The sequence below is a fragment of the Trachemys scripta genome, chromosome 12 (genome assembly GCF_013100865.1).
Source record: "Trachemys scripta elegans isolate TJP31775 chromosome 12, CAS_Tse_1.0, whole genome shotgun sequence".
Lineage (NCBI taxonomy): Eukaryota > Metazoa > Chordata > Testudines > Emydidae > Trachemys > Trachemys scripta.
The window spans coordinates 16,681,285-16,699,669 of NC_048309.1; the positions used below are offsets into that span (position 1 = coordinate 16,681,285).

Sequence of the window (18,385 nt, forward strand, 5' to 3'; positions counted from 1 at the left end):
ATGGGACCAGATAAATTGGCCATTGTGTTTCCTTTGTGTGACACTTGGAGAAGCCTGCATTGGCCCTGCATAGTCTGGTGTGGAAGGTGGTGATGGTGCAGGACAGCAAAAGGGCCTCCAGATCCACATAACACTCCATGGTGTGGCAGGAGTAGTGGCCAGATGGGGCTGTACTGCAGCTCTGCCCCTGCAATAGGGCTTGGGTTAAACTTCCCCAGCTCACGTGGAACCCAGTTACCTAGGCTTTCTGCTGGAAAAGAGAATGTCGGCCTCATTGGAATATCAGCACGTCCACATGGAGTAGTCTGGAGTATAAGAGTTTGTCTAGTAATGTGTTAGCTGTGCGTGCTCAATCCCAAGCTTCTAAGTAGCTAAAGTGTTTTTAAACATGACTGTCTACACCCAGGGCTAAATGGGGTTCAACAGCATGCTAATCAACACATTTTCTAATACAACTCAGTTCCCAGTGTAGACAAGACATGGGAGGAGCATTTCTGGCAGGGAGACGTTGAACACCTCACCATGGAGAGGTCTAACTGTTCCTCATCCCCAGCCTTCTTCTGGATTTGCTTTTGACCTCTCCTTCCAAGGTCCAGCACACGTGAGTAGAGTCTCACTGTCAGGGATTGCTGAAAGGACCATTGCTCTGGAAACCACCTGGAAATTAAGCCATTTAGGTTGGAAGCGATTTCTGAGCAGGGCCCTACTTTTACATAGGCGCTATTCTAGAAGAGCAAGTATGGGCAGTTGATGGCACCATTGTGAACGTTTTAATTTCCTTCTATCCGTGTCACTGACACTTTAGACCAGGAGTCACTAGAACTGGTGAGCTGCAGTGTCTCTTAATATTTATATTAATGACAAAATCTCTGCCTTTGTTTATGTGCAGCGGAAAAGAAGGAAGCTGCCAGCCTCAAGGGACATCTCTGGAAGCTACTGTCTGTAAAAAGACTGAATTCCAAAGCCAACAAAAGCCTTTGGCTAGAGAGCTACAAGCAGCACCTAGAGGAATTGGGAGTGGATGAGGATATGCAACCCAGAGCCATGCTGATGCAGCTCTGGGCCACACAGGTAAAAGCATCTCAGCTCTTTCAGGGAGATAACAAGATGGAGAGAAAGCTAGAAATTGCCTTAGGACTAACAATAATGATACTGATTCCACTAGAGAGGTTGTGATGCCCCTGGAAAATAACAAAGAAATTCTAACCACATGGGGAAAACGTGAAAGGAAATAAAACACCCACCTTGATTTAAAGTAATATTGTGGCAAAGCGAGGGCCAAGCTGGGAACTTCCTCATGGTTGTTCTGAACTGGAAGACAACAGTGGGAATAGAATATTGAGCTTCCTTCTCCAAAACACAGGTCTACACCACTTGAGAGAAAGGAGAATCATAGGATTGTTAGCAGTGTAGGATCTGCGACACATAGTGGAGCCCTTCTGATTCCCTCCAGTTGAGGGCAGTGGTGAACACATACACTAGGTCGAGTCTGTTCATTACAACATTTAGTTTCTTAGAGACACAAACACAAAGATGCAGGTCCCACTCCTGCAGTGCAAGGACTTGGCTCTGTTCTTAATGTACCCAGCGTGGCAAATTTCACCTGCAGATTGTATGGTCCTTCAGCAGAGTGTTTCAGGACAGTGAGTGATCATGAATCCAGCACCGTATCAGCTGCAAAGCTGACATGCCATCTTTCATTCACTCTGTGTGTGTGATCATTCATTGTTCTGAGGCCCTTTTACCGAGGGCCATATGAGCTGCAATACCCAAGTCCAATATAGTGAATGATAGTTGCCATGAAACTTTAACCATGATTTTTACAGAATTATGCCTGAGGTGTTTGAATATTATCACTTGTATGCACTGAGACAAGTCATGCGAATTAAGCCTAAATCGGTTCTGCGCATGTAAATTCTATGGGGCAAATCCTCAACTGCTGTAAATTGTCATAATGCCATTGATATCTGTGGAGTTGTGATCATTTATACCAGCTGAGGAACTGCCTCTATCTGTGTGTAAGTGTTAGCGTGCAAAGACTGTGTGTGTTAACTCATTACACACACAAGTAGGAGATCACAAATTGTCCCTCTATGTGCACATTTCCTCACGCACCTGCTGGACAGGTACATAACGTAAATCACCACTAGGGGGTGGTGTATGCCTTATTTTAAGACGTGTTAGAGTCCTTGGCCAAGGTGCTGCTTTCCCAGGAGAAGTAATCTATACTCTCTGGCATGGATGACAGTCTATCCCCAGGCATTTCCAGTTTACATCTGATCACATCTGACTTCCTGAGCAAGGACCTTTTCTAAGCAGCTATAGTTTCAGACATTTTTAAAATAACACTTTCTCCTGTGTGTGACCTAACAGTTTGAGGGAGCATTTTCACATCCCAGATCCAGATATTTTACTGGAGACGCTCAAACAGGCAACACTTCAGCTCACTGTGCAGCTAGTGAAAACCACCGCATAACTTCTATAGAATCCTAACCAGGATAGAAAAAAGATACCCATATGTAGGGGGTCTTGTTTCTTCATAACTAAGGCTATGATTTTGTCACGGATATTTTTAGTAAAGGTGATGGACAGGTCACTGGCAATGACCAAAAATTCATGGAAGCCGTGACCTGTCCCTGACTTTTACTAAAAGCATCCCTGACAAAATGGGGAGGGAGGAGGGTCCAACATCTTGCCCCACTGCATGCAGTGGCAGGGAGCTGCGGCCCTCACCCCTTCCCACTGGCTGGGAAGTTGGGGGGGTATCCCGCCCACTGCAGGCTTGGAGGCAGCTGGGGAGCTGGCGGAGTATCCCCCCGCCTCCCATGGTGGCTCCCGCGGCAGGGGCTGGGTAGCTTCAGGGATCCCCTGCTATCTGCAGGGGACTGGGGAGCTCCGGGGATTCCCCCGCTGTCCTGCAGGACCAGGAGCTGAGGGGGGAGTCTGGGAGCTGGGAGGGAGTCCCCCGCTGCCACGGCCATGACTTCTGTGCCTCTGTTACATACTCATTGCCTTATTCATGACACAAGGGAGAGTTATAGAGCAAACTTTTAATAGAGATTTAGATCAGAATTTTCAAAAATGGGTACTTGAGGCTAGTCATCTAAATTTGTATTCAGGCCCTGGACCAAATATTTATTTAAATTGCACACCCAAAATCAGAGGCCACTTTTGAAAATGTTGACAACACTGGAGTTACACTGGTGTATAAGAATGGAGGATCAGCCTGACAATTGTCTACAGACAGTGTGGCTTAGTGGGTAGTGCACCGGATTGGAACTTAGGAGACCTAGATTGTGTTCCCAGCTCTGCCACCGGCCTGCTGAGTGACCTTGGACAAGTCACTTTAAACTCTCTGTGCCTCAGTTTCCCCCATCTGTAAAATGGGAGCAATAGTATTGACCTCCTTGGTAAAGCACTTTCAGATCTACTGGGCAAAAGTGATAAGAGTTAGGTATTAATATTATGATATGGTGTATACATTCCTTATAATGATCTCAGTTTATCAAAATGGTTTATTATTTACGGGCCTGATTGAAAATCCATTGAAGTTAATGGAAAGTCCCCTTGGATCAGGCCTTCTGTCTGTATCTTAGAGGGATATAGCTTCAAAATCCCATTGTAATACTGATTTTCCTTAATTCAGTTTTCTGCAGTGTTGCCTCTGTGTTTTTGCTCTAGAAAAAAGTTAGCCTTGCTCCACAAATTGCGTGGTGTATTTGAATGAAAAAGTAGGGCTCAGTTTTTAATAATAAAAAAAAATTATGGGGAGAGAGATTCAAAGGCACAAATGGCAGTTGTGGGCCTTAATCAACTGATAATATCCCATCGGTAGCCTCTCTTTTGTGTAATAATGGTTTCTTTGCTTTGTAAAATTCAGTTCTGTTGTTTGTTACAGTGATAATTTTACACTCATTTAAGACTTCATCCAAACGCCATGGAAGCCAATGGAAAGATTCTCATTGACTTCAGTGGGCTTTGGATCAGGCCCACCAGTGGGCATTTTGCCTGCAGTAATACAGAAGAGAACTAGAGAGACTAGGTGGATGAGGTAATATCTTTTATTGGACCAACTTCTGTTGGTGAGAGAGACAAACTTTCGAGTTTACACGGATCTGGGACTGACCTGAAGAAGAGCTCTGTGTAAGCTCGGTACCTTGTCTCTCTCAGCCACAGAAGTTGGTCCAATAAAAATATTACCTAACCCTCCTTGTCTCTCTAATATCCTGGGACCAACACGGCTACAACAACACTGCGAACTAGGAAGAGAAGTGTTACTTCTCCAATCTCTTTGAAGAATTTGAGCTCCTGTTATCTGCCTCAGTAATATACATAATTGCTGGGAAGGCATTTGCTTTAAAACAGTCACTGAAATAAATTCAGCATTGACTTGACTTTTCAGTGCTTTGTTCTTTTTTTGGTTTGATCTCAGCAAACAACTCTTCCTCCGATGACATTGCACTGTGCAGTGGGCCAAAACTCTCTTTAATCACAAGGAGAATTTACTCAGCTCATGTAGTTTTCTGGAATATAATCTCCAGGAAGAGGAGAGAGACTTTATTCTTTCTAATGCATGACTATGTCTGTTCCCTTGCAACACGAATAATTAAATGGTCATATGCATTTATAAACGCCTCTATTTTAATTAAAAAGTAAACTGCCCTGCTTGAAAATTAGGCAGGATAAAATGTCATTGCACTTACCAAAATAGAATGAATTATTAAATTGTATACTCTTCTCTTTAAATTACTTGGGTTTAATGTACTGTATCTGCACTCCATATTGACACCGATGCTACTGTGCTTTTCACTTAATCACCACAATAGTTTTAAAAACAAGAATGAATATATACAGTGCTGGCCCATCAAGTACTTCTCTTTGCTGGTTTGACATGGGGGCATATTTCCTCTTGCACTCTGGAACAGCTATGTCACTCTAGCTGAGCTCTCACTTAATAGTGGCTTTTATTATGATGATGATTATTTGTATTGTGGTAACACGTAGGGACCCCGGTCAAGGACCAGAACTCCAGTGTACTAGGTGCTGTATAAACACAGAACAAAAAGACAGCCCCTGCCCTGAGGATCTTACAATCTACACTTTAGGAGGCCAAAAGACAGTATCACCAAACCCAAGTGTTCAACACTTATGAATTAAAATTAGAGAGACAAGGTGGGTGAGGTGATATATTTTATTGGACAAACTTCTGTTGGTGAGAGAGACAAGTTTTTAAGCTTACACAGAGTTCTTCTTCAGGTCCTGGGATAGATTTAGACACAATATAACTTAGTGAGAGCTGCTGACTGCAGATGAAATGGAACCAAACTCACTAAAATAGGGTTATGTGGGACTTAATTGGTGCATAAGCTTTGTGCAGGCTCTCTGAAATCACTCTCTGTTTATATTACATCCCACTCACCACAATACAATAGGTGGGACATGATTCCTATGATAGATTTCCCCTCACTGGATGCAAAGGGGAGTGAGAGTATTTATCTCATGGGCATATAAGTACTTTTCTATACAGTAGCTGAAACATTGATAGGTAAATCCTTGCCTATTATTGTCTTTGTAAACTTCTCCTGTTGCTTCAGAGAATCTTATTAAAATGAGTACAGGTTTCCTACAGTGGCTTACATTTTATGCTTTCGCTGTCTGCTACTGCCATTCACTAGGTTGCCTTGCTGACTGTAGGATACTTGACCCAGTAAATTCTGCCATGCACCTTTTTAACGGCAGAATGGTGAGATCTTTCACATTTCTGAGGCAGCCATTTTGTTCTGGGATACTCTCATTAATAATGTATAAGAGCTTGAAGGATACTTATCCTTTAAAATCAGTCCTTCAAGAACTGTTTTATGTTAATTTTCAGTGTTGCCAACACATTCCTTTCACTTATTGACTGAAAAGATTTTGCTTGTAATGAAAATTGAATTGACATTGACTTATGTTTTCCTTTTGTGATGTAATGGAAATTTTGTTTGTTCCAATTCATCTGCTCACAATTGTGATAACTCTGATTCCTTCTGGCCGTTTTTGTTTTTAGGGTAATGCAGGTCCTGCAGTTTTTTGGCTTCTCCTGTTTCTTCTAAAGCACCCTGCAGCCATGGCAGCAGTTCAAGGTGAATTAGAAAAAGTAATTAGAATCAGAGGACAAACAATGAAACAGATGCAAGGCATTAGCCAAGAGATGCTGGACAGCACTCCTGTTTTTGGTTAGTACATCTCTTTCGGGGACATCTGTGTACCATTTGACTCAAATTCTCTTTGGTAGTTTAGAACATTTTCAAGGAGTTTAGGCCAAAATTGCAGGCGCAAAATGTGTATGCAATCATGGCCCTAATTTGCACATGCAGTTAACGTGCTTGCTCATGCAAATCAGAGAAAATCTGCATACAGCTGTGTCTAGCTGTTGTAGAAGAAATCCCAAGTAAATGAATGTCAAAATGTAGGCATGCAACTGGCATTCTCACTTTGCTCTCACAATTGTGCCCCTTAAAGATTTAAAAACCTGGCCTACAGCCTGCTAGGTACTATTCAAGGTTTTACAAGTGTTAAATTAACTAGACTGATGCTAACTGCAAAGTAAAACGGTTTTATTATACACCATTCTTCAGTGACAAAGCTAGATATAATATTTAAGCCATAGAAGCTGGTTTTTAAACAGCGTTTGGGAAATGTAAATCTTATTTTCTGCATACTTTGGGGAACACCTCTTCACCTTGGTTATGTTTTCTATTACCTAACATGTGCATTGCTCGCCTCTTTTCTATTCAATAAAATGCATCTACATGATACATTCTGATCTTTAACCTGCTCTCTGCATAGTGAGAGTAAGTAATGCTGTTGTGAGCAGTCATCCCAGTTTTAATAGCCACACTGAACACATTTAGTGATAACTTCTTTCAAGAAGTGTTGTTAGAGAGGTGGGAGTCACTGTGTTAGTATATGAAGCATAATCTTTTACATTGGGTTAATGACTGCATATAATGGCTGCAGTGAGAAGAAATCTGAATCTATTTTAATACTCACTTGTGGTTTTGATGAAAGTGAACATTCGTAGTAGAGGTGAGAAGGAAACGATTTTCCTGAATTTTCAAGATTTTGAAACATTTTCCTGTCCTGAACTGGGGCAAAAAGTTGAAATCTTGAAAATTTCCACAAACACAAAATCCAACTAGTTTTTTAATTGGATCAATTGAAATGTTGCATCTTTAAGATTTTTAAACACTTTTTGACCTTTTTTTAAATGTATTTTTACATATTTTTACTATAAATTAACTTAAATTTCTAAACAATAAATTCTTTTGTACTGAAGAAACAAGCCTTTTCATTTTAAAAATGGTGAAACAAGACAGTTTGACAATTTCAAAACTTTTTTATTTTTCCAAAACCTTTCAAAACAAGAAATTGGTTCCATTTCAACAAAATCAGGATTTTCTAATAAATAAATTATTTTGTGAAAAATTTCTGACAGTTCTAATTCTTAGTATTAATAACAAAGACACAAGGCGGGTGAGGCAATATCTTTTATTGAACCAATTTCTGTTGGTGAGAGGGACAAGCTTTCGCACCACACACAGAGCTTGAGAAAGGAACTCCCAGCATCACAGCAAAATGCAAGGTGGAACAGATTGTTTAGCATAACTAGTTAGCATATATTGTAAGGGACCATTCAAGGTAGAGTGACCCGTTAACACCTCTGCAGTCATAGGACAAAAAGAGGGAGGTTAGTGGATTACAGATTGGATTTATGGTTTTTCAACAATATCTCTGTTCTGTCCATGATTTTTGGTGTCTAGCAGAGTAATGTTAACGGACGGTTCTACCTTGAATTTGTATAGGCTGAGCAACCTACATAGTCAAACATGGATTTTAAATGAGAGAGGGATTTCTCCTTGGTTTTGACCATATATATGTTAACTGCACAGGCCACTCTGTAATCAGAAAGCTGCACACATTATTCAGTAACAAAGCAGTTAGCTCCTGAGTGACTGAGATGCAGGAAATAGTTGGATTCACATGTTTTGCAGGAGAATTGCAGAGAAAGCCCTTGAAGACATGGCTAGTATTTCTGTGGTCTCTCCTTTATGTCTAGTTCAGTTTCCCAGGGAAGGCAGGCGATATAAACCCTCTAAGTCTAACGTATATCTGCCATTTGAATACTTGGATACTTGACCCAGTAAATTCTGCCATCCACTTCATTAGAACTTCATTACGCAATTTATTTTTTGCAGGTATTCAATTCCATTCATTATGCATAAATGTAAAGCAAGCAGCCTGCAGTTAGCTCACTCTTGTTTATTGCATGCAGTAATTCTCTCTTTGCTTTTCCTCTTGTGCAGACAGTGTATTGAATGAAACGCTGCGTTTGACAGCAGCCCCTTTTATCAGCCGAGAAGTACTTGCAGACATGCAACTGAGACTGGCAGATGGCAGGAAGTTCAGCCTGAGAAAAGAAGACAGACTCTGTCTTTTTCCATATTTAAGCCCACAGATGGACTCCGAAATCTATGAGGAGCCAGAGGTAACTTTGTGTCATTCTGAATCTTAATTCTTGTGACAATATTCTGTGCTGCTCCTTCTCAGTGTCCCAGCTTTAGTGGTTTATCTAAAACGATTGAGCTGAGCATATAATGCAGTAGGCTGCATTATTGAACCTGAACTTTGGATCTTTAACATGCCAGTTTGAATAGATGCCCTTTTAGGTTAACTAAATTCTAAAAATAAGGACTAGATTTTCAAAGAGTTTTAAGTGGACATTTGTGTGCCTAATTTGCATGCATGCCTACGGTGATATGCTGGTTTAGTGAACTTGCTCAAGCTTCCCTCTAGTGGCTTGACCAAGCAAAGAGCCTGTGGGGTCTTGTGCATTTGGTGTCTCGGGTTTGAGCCTCACATTGACTGTGGCCAACTAGAACACAGGCAAATGAGGCAACAGCATGTGAGAGGGACCAATTCTGGTCATTTGTGCATGCAGTTACCTGAGCTGTGCATGCAATTCTGCACCTGAACTCTGCAAATGTGGCCTGAAATGGCTAGTATTTAAATAGCCTGGACTTTATTTTGCCCTGATTGAAATTAAATTTCAGAAAAGCTCCATCTGATTCATTTAATGTTGCCACAATCCAGTATTTGAGAGCTGGATGTCAGTGCAGTTCCTATGGTTGTTTGTGTACTGGTTGCATACTTGTCTAGTGGAAGCTGTCCTCTCCCCTTTCTGAAAAGCTGGACTGCTTATCCTCCTCATCTATAGTTTGGGTGGTCAAATTCTTGTGAAGTACTTGAGTTCCTTTAACATTGAATGTACAGTACTGAACATTGGAACTACTGTGAGCAGAAAGGGCTGAGTTATTTGTAACTCTGTTATATGTAACCAGATCTAGAGAACAGTTTTAATATAATCCCATTACATAGGAATGCACAGAGGGATCTCTTTCCCTGTCATCTGTAGGATGCAAAGGGGTCCTTACAGTGGTTCGCACTGCATAGGAGAGGGAAAGGGCTCTTCTACAGTTCAATCTCAGTAATTACTACAGGCTATATGGACCATTTCCCATTCCCATCCTCCTGTCCCTGTAACGCTAACCCCACACCTTCCCTGTAGAATGTGTAGAGATTGGATACATCACAAAGGAATATTAGCACAATCCAGACATTCACGTTTTGGGCGATGCCCCAGATGGGCTTCTAACTTCTTCAGAAACTGCTAGCACTGTAATTACTGCTGGCTATCTTCTCTCCGATTTGGGGGAATCCTGTTTAGTGCTTTCCAGTGTGGGCGAATGACTTCCCCCTCCCATAACAACCACCTGCTGCTTTAGTGACAGGTTGCAAAGGATCCGATGGCTGCTGTTCCAACTGTATTGCTTCACTCTCTGACTGTCACTTTCATCTTGAAAATCTATCACTCAGTTACTCTGGGTTCAGTGGCAGAGTAGTTTAATATCAGAATCACTATTCCAATATTAATACTATAACACCTCTTATCAGGGCCGGCTTTACCTTTTTTGCTGCCCCAAGTAGTGAAGCAAAAAAAACAAAAACAAAAACAAAAAAACACAGCCGCAGCAGTGCCACCGAAGAAGAAAAAATGAATAAGTTGCCACCGAACTGCTGCCGAGGAAGGAAAAAAGAAAAAGCTGCCGCCAAAGTGGGGAAAGAAAAAACAAAACAAAAAGGCGGAGTGCCGCACCAAGAATGGACGGAGTGCCGCCCCTTCAGATTTGCCTCCCCATGCACTTGCTTCCTTAGCTGGTGCCTAGAGCCAGCCCTGCCTGTTATTATTTATTTATTTATTTATTTATTTGTTTATTGTTTTGGCAGGCATCACCAGGTGGTGCTGTAACATATAAGCTCAAAAACACACTTGAAGCAGAGTCGCTCCCTGTAAACCAGGACCGAGAGTCCTGGAGGAGGGGATTGCCCTGCATGCTGCATGCTGTTTGGGTGATCTCATTTCAGGACTTGTGTGTGTGGGTGTAAATAAAGCACATTACACTTAGAGCATTCCAGACTCTGTGTGACTAGACTTCTCTACTGGGAAGCTGACCTAGAAGGTCCTGGACGTCTGCTGCAAGTCAGCAGAGCAGGGACGCTGGTGTTGGAAGAAGGGGTAGTACTATGTGGAGCACGCCCAGCGTTTCAGGCACTTTTGAGAGCTGAAACCAAGAATTCAGCAGGAATTAATGGCAAGACTCTGGTTGATTGGGTGAAGAGTCCCATTAACTTACAACTGTAAATCGGAGACCTGGACATATGATGCAGTTTCTACAGCACAAAATGTAGTTAGAAGCCAAACTGGAATGAGGTTTCTTTCAGTAGGGATAGTAGCCAGCATCTGAATGAGGGCAGCACAACCCTGATGTTTCTTTAACGTGTCTTGTTGTGCTTTATAGGTATTCTTTTTAAGAACAGTGTGAATATTCAATGCTCAGGTGAGATTTGGCCTGACACCCCTAGAGATTCGGATACTTTGGACATGAAGACCATAAAAGTACACAGCTAGGTATGGAGACCAAAGTCTTCTCTCCTTTGGCCAAACAGAACAGGTACAGCATGGGCCACAGCAGTGCTGACTTCTCTTACCATGCTGTAAGAGTGCCTCGGGCTTGACCTGATGGGAGAGACCAGTGGGCATGAAAGAGTTCATTCCACATGGGCGGTTCAGGCAGTACCGTCTCTGCTGTTCCTGCCAATGGGTACCAACTACCATAGTGGTCCTGTTTGCAGCTGGAACCAAGTTGAAATGGCCCATTCAAGAATGACCACCAGAGGCTAACAACATTTGGTTGCTACCACCTGGATCTAGATCCTGGTGCTCCAGCATCTTGGAGGGTTCCAAGGATTTCTGCAATTGGCTTTTGTTTTAATAAATGCTGTTTAGGTTTAAGAGCACCTTCTATCATGTTCCTTTAATCTGCTTCTCATTTTAAGGGAAAAAGCTTGGCTTGAAAAAAGATCAAATGAGTTACTTTACTTTTCTCCTTCGGATTCAGTGTTATGGGAAAGGCTGGTAAGTTATGTAAACTTGAGCTCTAAAAATGAAATTGTGGAAACAATGGTACGTGAGGACAACACTGACTTGTTATGACAACTGGAATTCCAATATCCAGTTGCCATAACAACTTGATGCAATCTTTAAATATAGAAACATGTGTTAGCAATTAGCAGGGGGCTTAAGGGGTATTTGGTAACAAAGAAACAAGCTGTTTTTGCTTTCTCTACGTAGTCTGCCGTGGGCCAAAATGTCAGAAATGATGTCAGCATCACAGCAATGTAAATGCTATTAGATACAGTTTGCAAGGTCAAAAGACCTTTTATAACTGGTTAAGTTACTGTGCTCCATTCAGAGACAGAGTGTTCGGATTCCAAATATTAGTTTAACACAATGAAGCCCTATGACAGGTTGATTTAAGATGAAAGTTCATCAGGCAAGACTGGAGAAAATTGGACTCATTTTCCCCCTCGAGTCACCACTCCTTTCTCAATAGCAATAGCAGCTCAGCGCCGTATGTCATATCTGGCTCTTTGATGCGTTGTGTCGTTTTTAATGCTCTCGCGATACTGCTGGAAGAGAGTCAAAATTGTGGTGCGCAGGGAGCAAATCTTGGCAGCTCGGTTGTCATTTGAAGTTGGGCTTATTCCATGCAAATGTATACAGGGACCTGATGCCATTTTTCCACTGAAGGGTTCATTGAAAAAAAAAAAAAACCAAGGGAACTGGTTCGTTGATGTGGTAAAGTGACCTGCTCCCAGTGCCGGCTCCAGCTTTTTTGCCGCCCCAAGAGGCGAAAATAAATAAATAAAAGAACCCGATCAAGCTGCCACCGAAGAGGAAGACAGCGAGTGAAGGACCCGCCGCCGAATTACCGCCGACCCGGAGCGGGCCGATTGAGCTGCTGCCGAAGTGCCGCCGCCGCTGATCCGGACGTGCCGCCATGACAACGGACGCACTGATGCCCCTTTCTACTGGCCGCCCCAGGCACTTGCTTCCTTCGCTGGTGCCTGGAGCCGGCCCTGCCTGCTTCCAAACCTTGCAGCTGAATCACACATAAGGGCTCCAGTGAACTAAGTCTGTCTCCCTAGAGGCAGGTCCTATAGCTTAGAGTTGAGGTGCATCAATAGGACAGGGTGAGGAAAACTTGCACCATCGTTGCACATGCAGCTCCTGTTTTGTGGATAAACTCAGGACTTCAGTCTCCAGGGTTGTCAATTCATCACTTTCCACCAGCACTAAATTCAAGCTGTTAGTGGATTTCTGTCTATGCCCATTAATCTGGGGGAATTTATAGCTTCTCCTAGCATGAAATGTGTTTCTCCATTTATGACGTTCAGTTGCTGAGATGCTTCCCAGGCTACAAAAATCTTTTTGTTCCTTTATACTTGTCAAGGACGAGACCAGGACATGGGCAGTTGGGCCTAATGGACAGAGCCATAGGGTTAGCCAGGCCTGGAGGTTAGAATGGAGCTGAACTGGAGTCAAGGTTCGGGGCCACAAAATACCTGGAGCTATAATTAAGAACAAAGCTGAGCGTCAGGGCCAAGGATCAGAAGCTGAATGCCAGAACCAATGGGTGAGCCAGAGATTTGGTCAGAGAGCAGAGCTGCGGTGTCAACGACGGAGAAGGGCATGAGTTGATGAGGGAACGGGGGCAGGCAGAGAAGTAGTAAGTGCAGGGAGCAGGACCAAGCCGGCTGTGGGTAGGGAACATGTTGAGCAGCCAGCGAGCACTGGCTGTTGCTGGATTAAATAGTAGCTAGCTCCGCCCCTCCATCAATCAGGAAGTGAAGTCAGGCAGGCAGCCCCCATTAGGATCCCTGTGTCCAGTGTGTTGCTAGGAGACTGGCCCTGCTGCAGCTGGCTCCCTGACAATATTTGATCACAGTCTAGAAGTACCTAAACGGGAAAGAGATTTCTGACCGCAAACAGCTCTTTAATCGAGCAGAAAAAGGCATAATTAGATGAAGCATAACAAGATCATGCTGAAGACCTAGGGGTGTGGTGGATCCTCCATCATTCAAAGTCTTTAAATGAGGGGGCAGGGATAGCTCAGTGGTTTGAGCATTGGCCTGCTAAATCCAGGGTTGTGAGTTCAATCCTTGAAGGAGCCACTTAGGGATCTGGGGCAAAAAATCAGTGGTTGGTCCTGCTAGTGAAGGCGGGTAGCTGGACTCAATGACCTTTCAGGGTCCCTTCCAGTTCTATGAGATAGGTATATCTCCATATATATTATTATTTGATTATTTTATTTAAAAATCCACACTGGACATTTTGCTGAAAGACATGCTATAGCTCACCCACAAGCTATGGGCACAGATCTTCTGCTAGTGTAAATTAACATAGCCCCATTAGCTCTACTGCAGCTTTGACAACTTACAACTGAGGGTCTGCCTCATGGGCCCTATGCAAGAATTACTGGGGGGGAAAGTCTCCTATGGCCTGTGTTATGCAGGACATCTTCATAGATTATCATAAAGGTCCCCTCTGGCCTTGAAATCTAGGAATCAGTGTTTGCTGGGATTATATAATAGTCCTGCCAAAGAACGTGCCAGAGAAAACATTCAGCGGGTTGAGATGCTAGCCAAGAGTACTGCAAGGGAAAACTGAACCAAAAAGAGCCATTACTGACTCTACCATTGACTATCATAGGGAGAGGGGGCAACAAAGCTTGGAGGAGTGAAAAAGTCGAGAGCAACCTAGCTTACTTAGTTCTGCAAACACTTCCGTTGCAGAGACAGCTCGTGTAATTGCTGGAAAATGAAGTGAGAGAAAGGTCTGATTCCAGAGGCTTTGCTGCACACTGTAAAGCCTAGAGACCAAACATGGGAAAGGATCACAGCATGTTTAGCACTTTCTGTAATGGTGTCCCACACTTCAGGTGTCAGTGCATTGATTCTACAGGACAATTCCTGGCTCCAGCTGGATAACTCATCTAGGCTGGGTCCTGTCAGCTGGATAACTCATCTAGGCTGGGTCCTGTCAGCTCCCTATTGCTTCTACTTGTGGACCAATATTTTCCCATTTGAGCTCCCAGAACATGGCCTCAGAATATTGGTGCTGCCTCTGCAGATACAAGGAGGCCAAGACTAGTGCTACTCCAAAGACTGGCCTTGCTAGGGAAGTAAACAGCTGTCACCTGCAACTATTTTCTGGCTGAAGTGCACTTACCCCCAAGATAAGCCTGAACCCTGCTGGCTGCCCAAGTGAAAGATATGAGTTGATGTCACAATCCAGCACACAGCCCTGCCATGGAGCCAGAGTGAAAAACACCATTCATTTTGCCAATACACACTGCAGAGCTTTGAGTGTCCTTAGGAATCTCACAGAGTAGTTCAGCAGCCAAGTACGTATACCAGAGAGGTATTATGTCCAGTACAGTTTGTTTGCTTGGTCTGTGGATAGTTAGCACTAATTAAACTTCCCATGTGCAACTAAATGAATCACTTAGAAACCTATATTTGAAACAGGCTCTCTGGAATCCCAGGTTTGATTCCCAGCAGGGCTGCCTCAAGCCCTTCATTCTGCAGAGATAGATATGTATTAGTAGGCACATCAATGTAGGCAAGTGTCACTATCGCCATGTTACAAATGGGGAAAGGAGACAGAGAGAGGTCAAGTGACTTGCTTGAGGCCACACAGTCAGTCACTGGTAGAGCGAGAAGTAGAACCCACATCTCCTGATTCCTGGTTTGGTGCCCACGACACTGGACCAAGCTGCCTCTCCTAATGATTTTTCAGAATTTGTCAACACAAATGCACAAATTTAACATACTCAGGCTATTCTGTACTCCTCTATCCTTCAGCGTATTTGTTAGTCAGGGCTAATTCCCACAGTCTTTATTCAGGGGAAACTCCCTTTTAAGGAAATAGGTTTTGGTCCACATGAGCAATGCTAGGACAATCAGCTGGTGCCCTAATAGGTGAGAAAGATCAGCCCCAATAGTGGATTTTCATGTTCGTTGATTATAGGCCCTTTAACCATTACATTAAAATAGACAAAAAAGCAGAATTCCGAGCAGGAATGATAGACCAGTGAACTATGTGTTTGCATTACTTTGCATGACTAAAGGATTCAGCATATGAGTCACCAAGCTGAAAATACGCAGTCTTCATGATTGTGTTTGTTCTGCAGGCAGGCAAGGTTTAGAGCAGGACAGATGTTTGCATGATTTCAAAGGTGAGCATCTGGGAATGATTGGGTTTGTTTCCAGCTGGATGAGATCATTGAAGACTCTCCATTTCAAAGCTGTTTGCCATTGTGGAAGAAACTCTTGATTGTGTCTGTTATGGTGGATCATCATACACCTATGGCTCAGGGTCTCCACATATGCCAGCATAAGCCTTTGTACCTTTCTCTTTAGGGAGAGAAACTCGGGCCCTTTCCAAGCCTCAGTTTGTGCCATCCCCAGTGGAGCTTGGCACTGCAGGGTTGGTGGACTCACACTCAGAAGGTAGAGGCTCCCCCAGCTCCTTAGGACAGTCAACAATGGTTCTCTTTCACATTAACAATCACGTCCAAGTTACAGTTGAAGATAAAGAATGTATAACTTGTTTAAGAGAGAAAATAGATTAAAAAATGAAGAAAACCATTTCTTCCTATGCTCATACATACCCAACGGCTGCATGCTGCACAACTGCAGGGTAGGGAACACACATTTGGAAGGTCAGAGGTTGGGGTAATCTCCCATCTCAGAACCCATGCTGGTGTGCTTTGCTCTGCTCTCTCTCTCCCAGTCCATACCAGGGTTCCTTGGAAAGTCTTTTCATGTCTCTAAAACCTAGTTAGGTCTCCCTAGATAGGGAAGTCCATATCTGTGTTTTCCACAGCACACTGCTTTTTTGACTTATATTCTCCAATCTTCGTTTGGAAAGCATGGAATCATAGGACTGGAAGTGACCTCAAAAGGTCATCTAGTCCAATCCCCTGCACTCATGTCAGGATTAAGTATTATCTAGACCATCCCTGACAGGTGTTTCATCATAGGCTCCCCTACTTCTCAGAGTGTCTTCCAATCAGTGATTAGAAAGCCTTTAATTATCTCCCTACAACAGCATTTCAGGTGATATCAGAATACAAATATACAGCAAGTGATTGCCTCTGTGTTCAGAGATAGCCATCTGCTCCCATGGGACAGAGAATAACTGTATGAGAAAAATGTGTTCTTATTTTTCAGAAATTTAAATACGACAGATTCCTCAATGCAGACAACACAGAGAAAAGGGATTTCTATAAAGGAGGGGAAAGGCTCAAATATTACAACATGCCATGGGGAGCAGGAATTAACACATGTATTGGAAAGTTCCATGCAGTCAATAGCATCAAACAGTAAGTAAATGCAGAGAGTCTATGAAACTTAGTTATTCTGGCCACTTGTAATTTTAATATCCCGGATAAGAACCATCTTGTTCTATAAAATTTGGACCTCTATTAAAAAAAATAGCAAAACATAATATTTATCTAATGCCTCTGGCATCTACTTTGTATAAATACAGGTTGAGAGCATTTGTAAACTCTGTATCTACTCCTCAATAACCCATATAAACTCTTTGGGAAAACATTTTATTTATTTTTTAAATAAGTATTTTTTTAACACCATAGATAACAAAATCTCCAAATGACTTGTGAATTAGTTAGTTATGCCGCATAGTATACTGTGGTGGTAGAGAGGAAATGCTCCCAGGTCTCCCATTCTACTGTAGCTTCATACATACACTGCACACACAAAACTACATGAAGGTTGTAAAGTCAAAGTTATATTAAGGATGCAAAACTTAGGAAAGTCCAGAATTAAGTTTTCCCGTGCAACCTGCATTGGGCCCCATTGCATGCATTATGATACAATCTTTAATGATATGATCACATACTATTTGTCAATAGCACTTCTTCACTTTGTACAATGTATTTTTCCCTAATGTCATTCTTGGAAATGGCTAAACCATCTTTTCTGAAATTTTCCAGAATAATTCAGCCTGTGGCAGGCACCTGGCATGGAAAAGTTCCATCCAAATGGTTAAAGTTTGGCAAAGTCATAAGCAACTGAAAACTGGGTGTTAATAATAGGAAGTATCAGGCAACCTTAACTATAGGCAGAATTACCAGTTCTCTCTATATTTGCCTTCTAAGCATAGAAAAACTAGTAGGTTGTCAATATCATATACTTTATTGACCTGGTCATTTTATCATTTTAGGTTTGTTTTCATCTTGTTAACCAATTTTGACTTGGAACTGAAAGATCCTGAAGCAAGAATCCCAGGGTTTGACAAGGGAAGATACGGCTTTGGAATGTTACAGCCGGAGAATGACATCATGATTCAATATAAATTGAAAGATTAGTAAAATAGCAATGGCTTCCCTTCCATCATCCAACTGGTCTCCTCTGTGTTCCTCTGGTTTTTCTGAGAACTGTCATCGAACTGATTCTAGATCCAAGTAGTATATTTTGGCTTTATTCATTAATCCATTGGGCTGGGGTAATGGTAGCAGTTAGAAAGAACATTAGAAGAAAAAAAGTCACCATTATGTTGGCTTTGTACCAGCTAGACTACAGCTTTAATGCTAAATGACTCTAGTTAATGGGGTGCTTCAACATACCATACAGTCATTTTTAGTAACTAATCACTAGATATAGTCAAAGTGAACTTTACGTCATGGAAGCACATTTCAAGGGAGAATATCGCTGTCATAAGCTATTGTGTAAAAAGAACAGGAGTACTTGTGGCACCTTAGAGACTAACAAATTTATTAGAGCATAAGCTTTCGTGGACTACAGCCCACTTCTTCTATATGCATCCGAAGAAGTGGGCTGTAGTCCACGAAAGCTTATGCTCTAATAAATTTGTTAGTCTCTAAGGTGCCACAAGTACTCCTGTTCTTCTTTTTGC

At 42.4% G+C, this 18,385-nt stretch overlaps 1 protein-coding gene across 2 annotated transcripts in view; it reads left to right on the forward strand.

The window, feature by feature from the left end:
* Nucleotides 1–17,870, forward strand: part of PTGIS (prostaglandin I2 synthase) — a 33,254-nt gene extending 15,384 nt beyond the window's left edge. For both annotated transcript variants that reach the window (XM_034787537.1, XM_034787536.1), the window contains exons 6-10: nucleotides 890–1,071; nucleotides 6,047–6,215; nucleotides 8,346–8,527; nucleotides 16,678–16,829; nucleotides 17,693–17,870. In XM_034787537.1, the coding sequence (XP_034643428.1) occupies nucleotides 890–1,071; nucleotides 6,047–6,215; nucleotides 8,346–8,527; nucleotides 16,678–16,829; nucleotides 17,693–17,837 (830 nt within the window). In that variant the 3' untranslated portion in view covers nucleotides 17,838–17,870. The remainder of the gene's footprint in view (nucleotides 1–889; nucleotides 1,072–6,046; nucleotides 6,216–8,345; nucleotides 8,528–16,677; nucleotides 16,830–17,692) is intronic.
* Nucleotides 17,871–18,385: the final 515 nt, after the last annotated feature.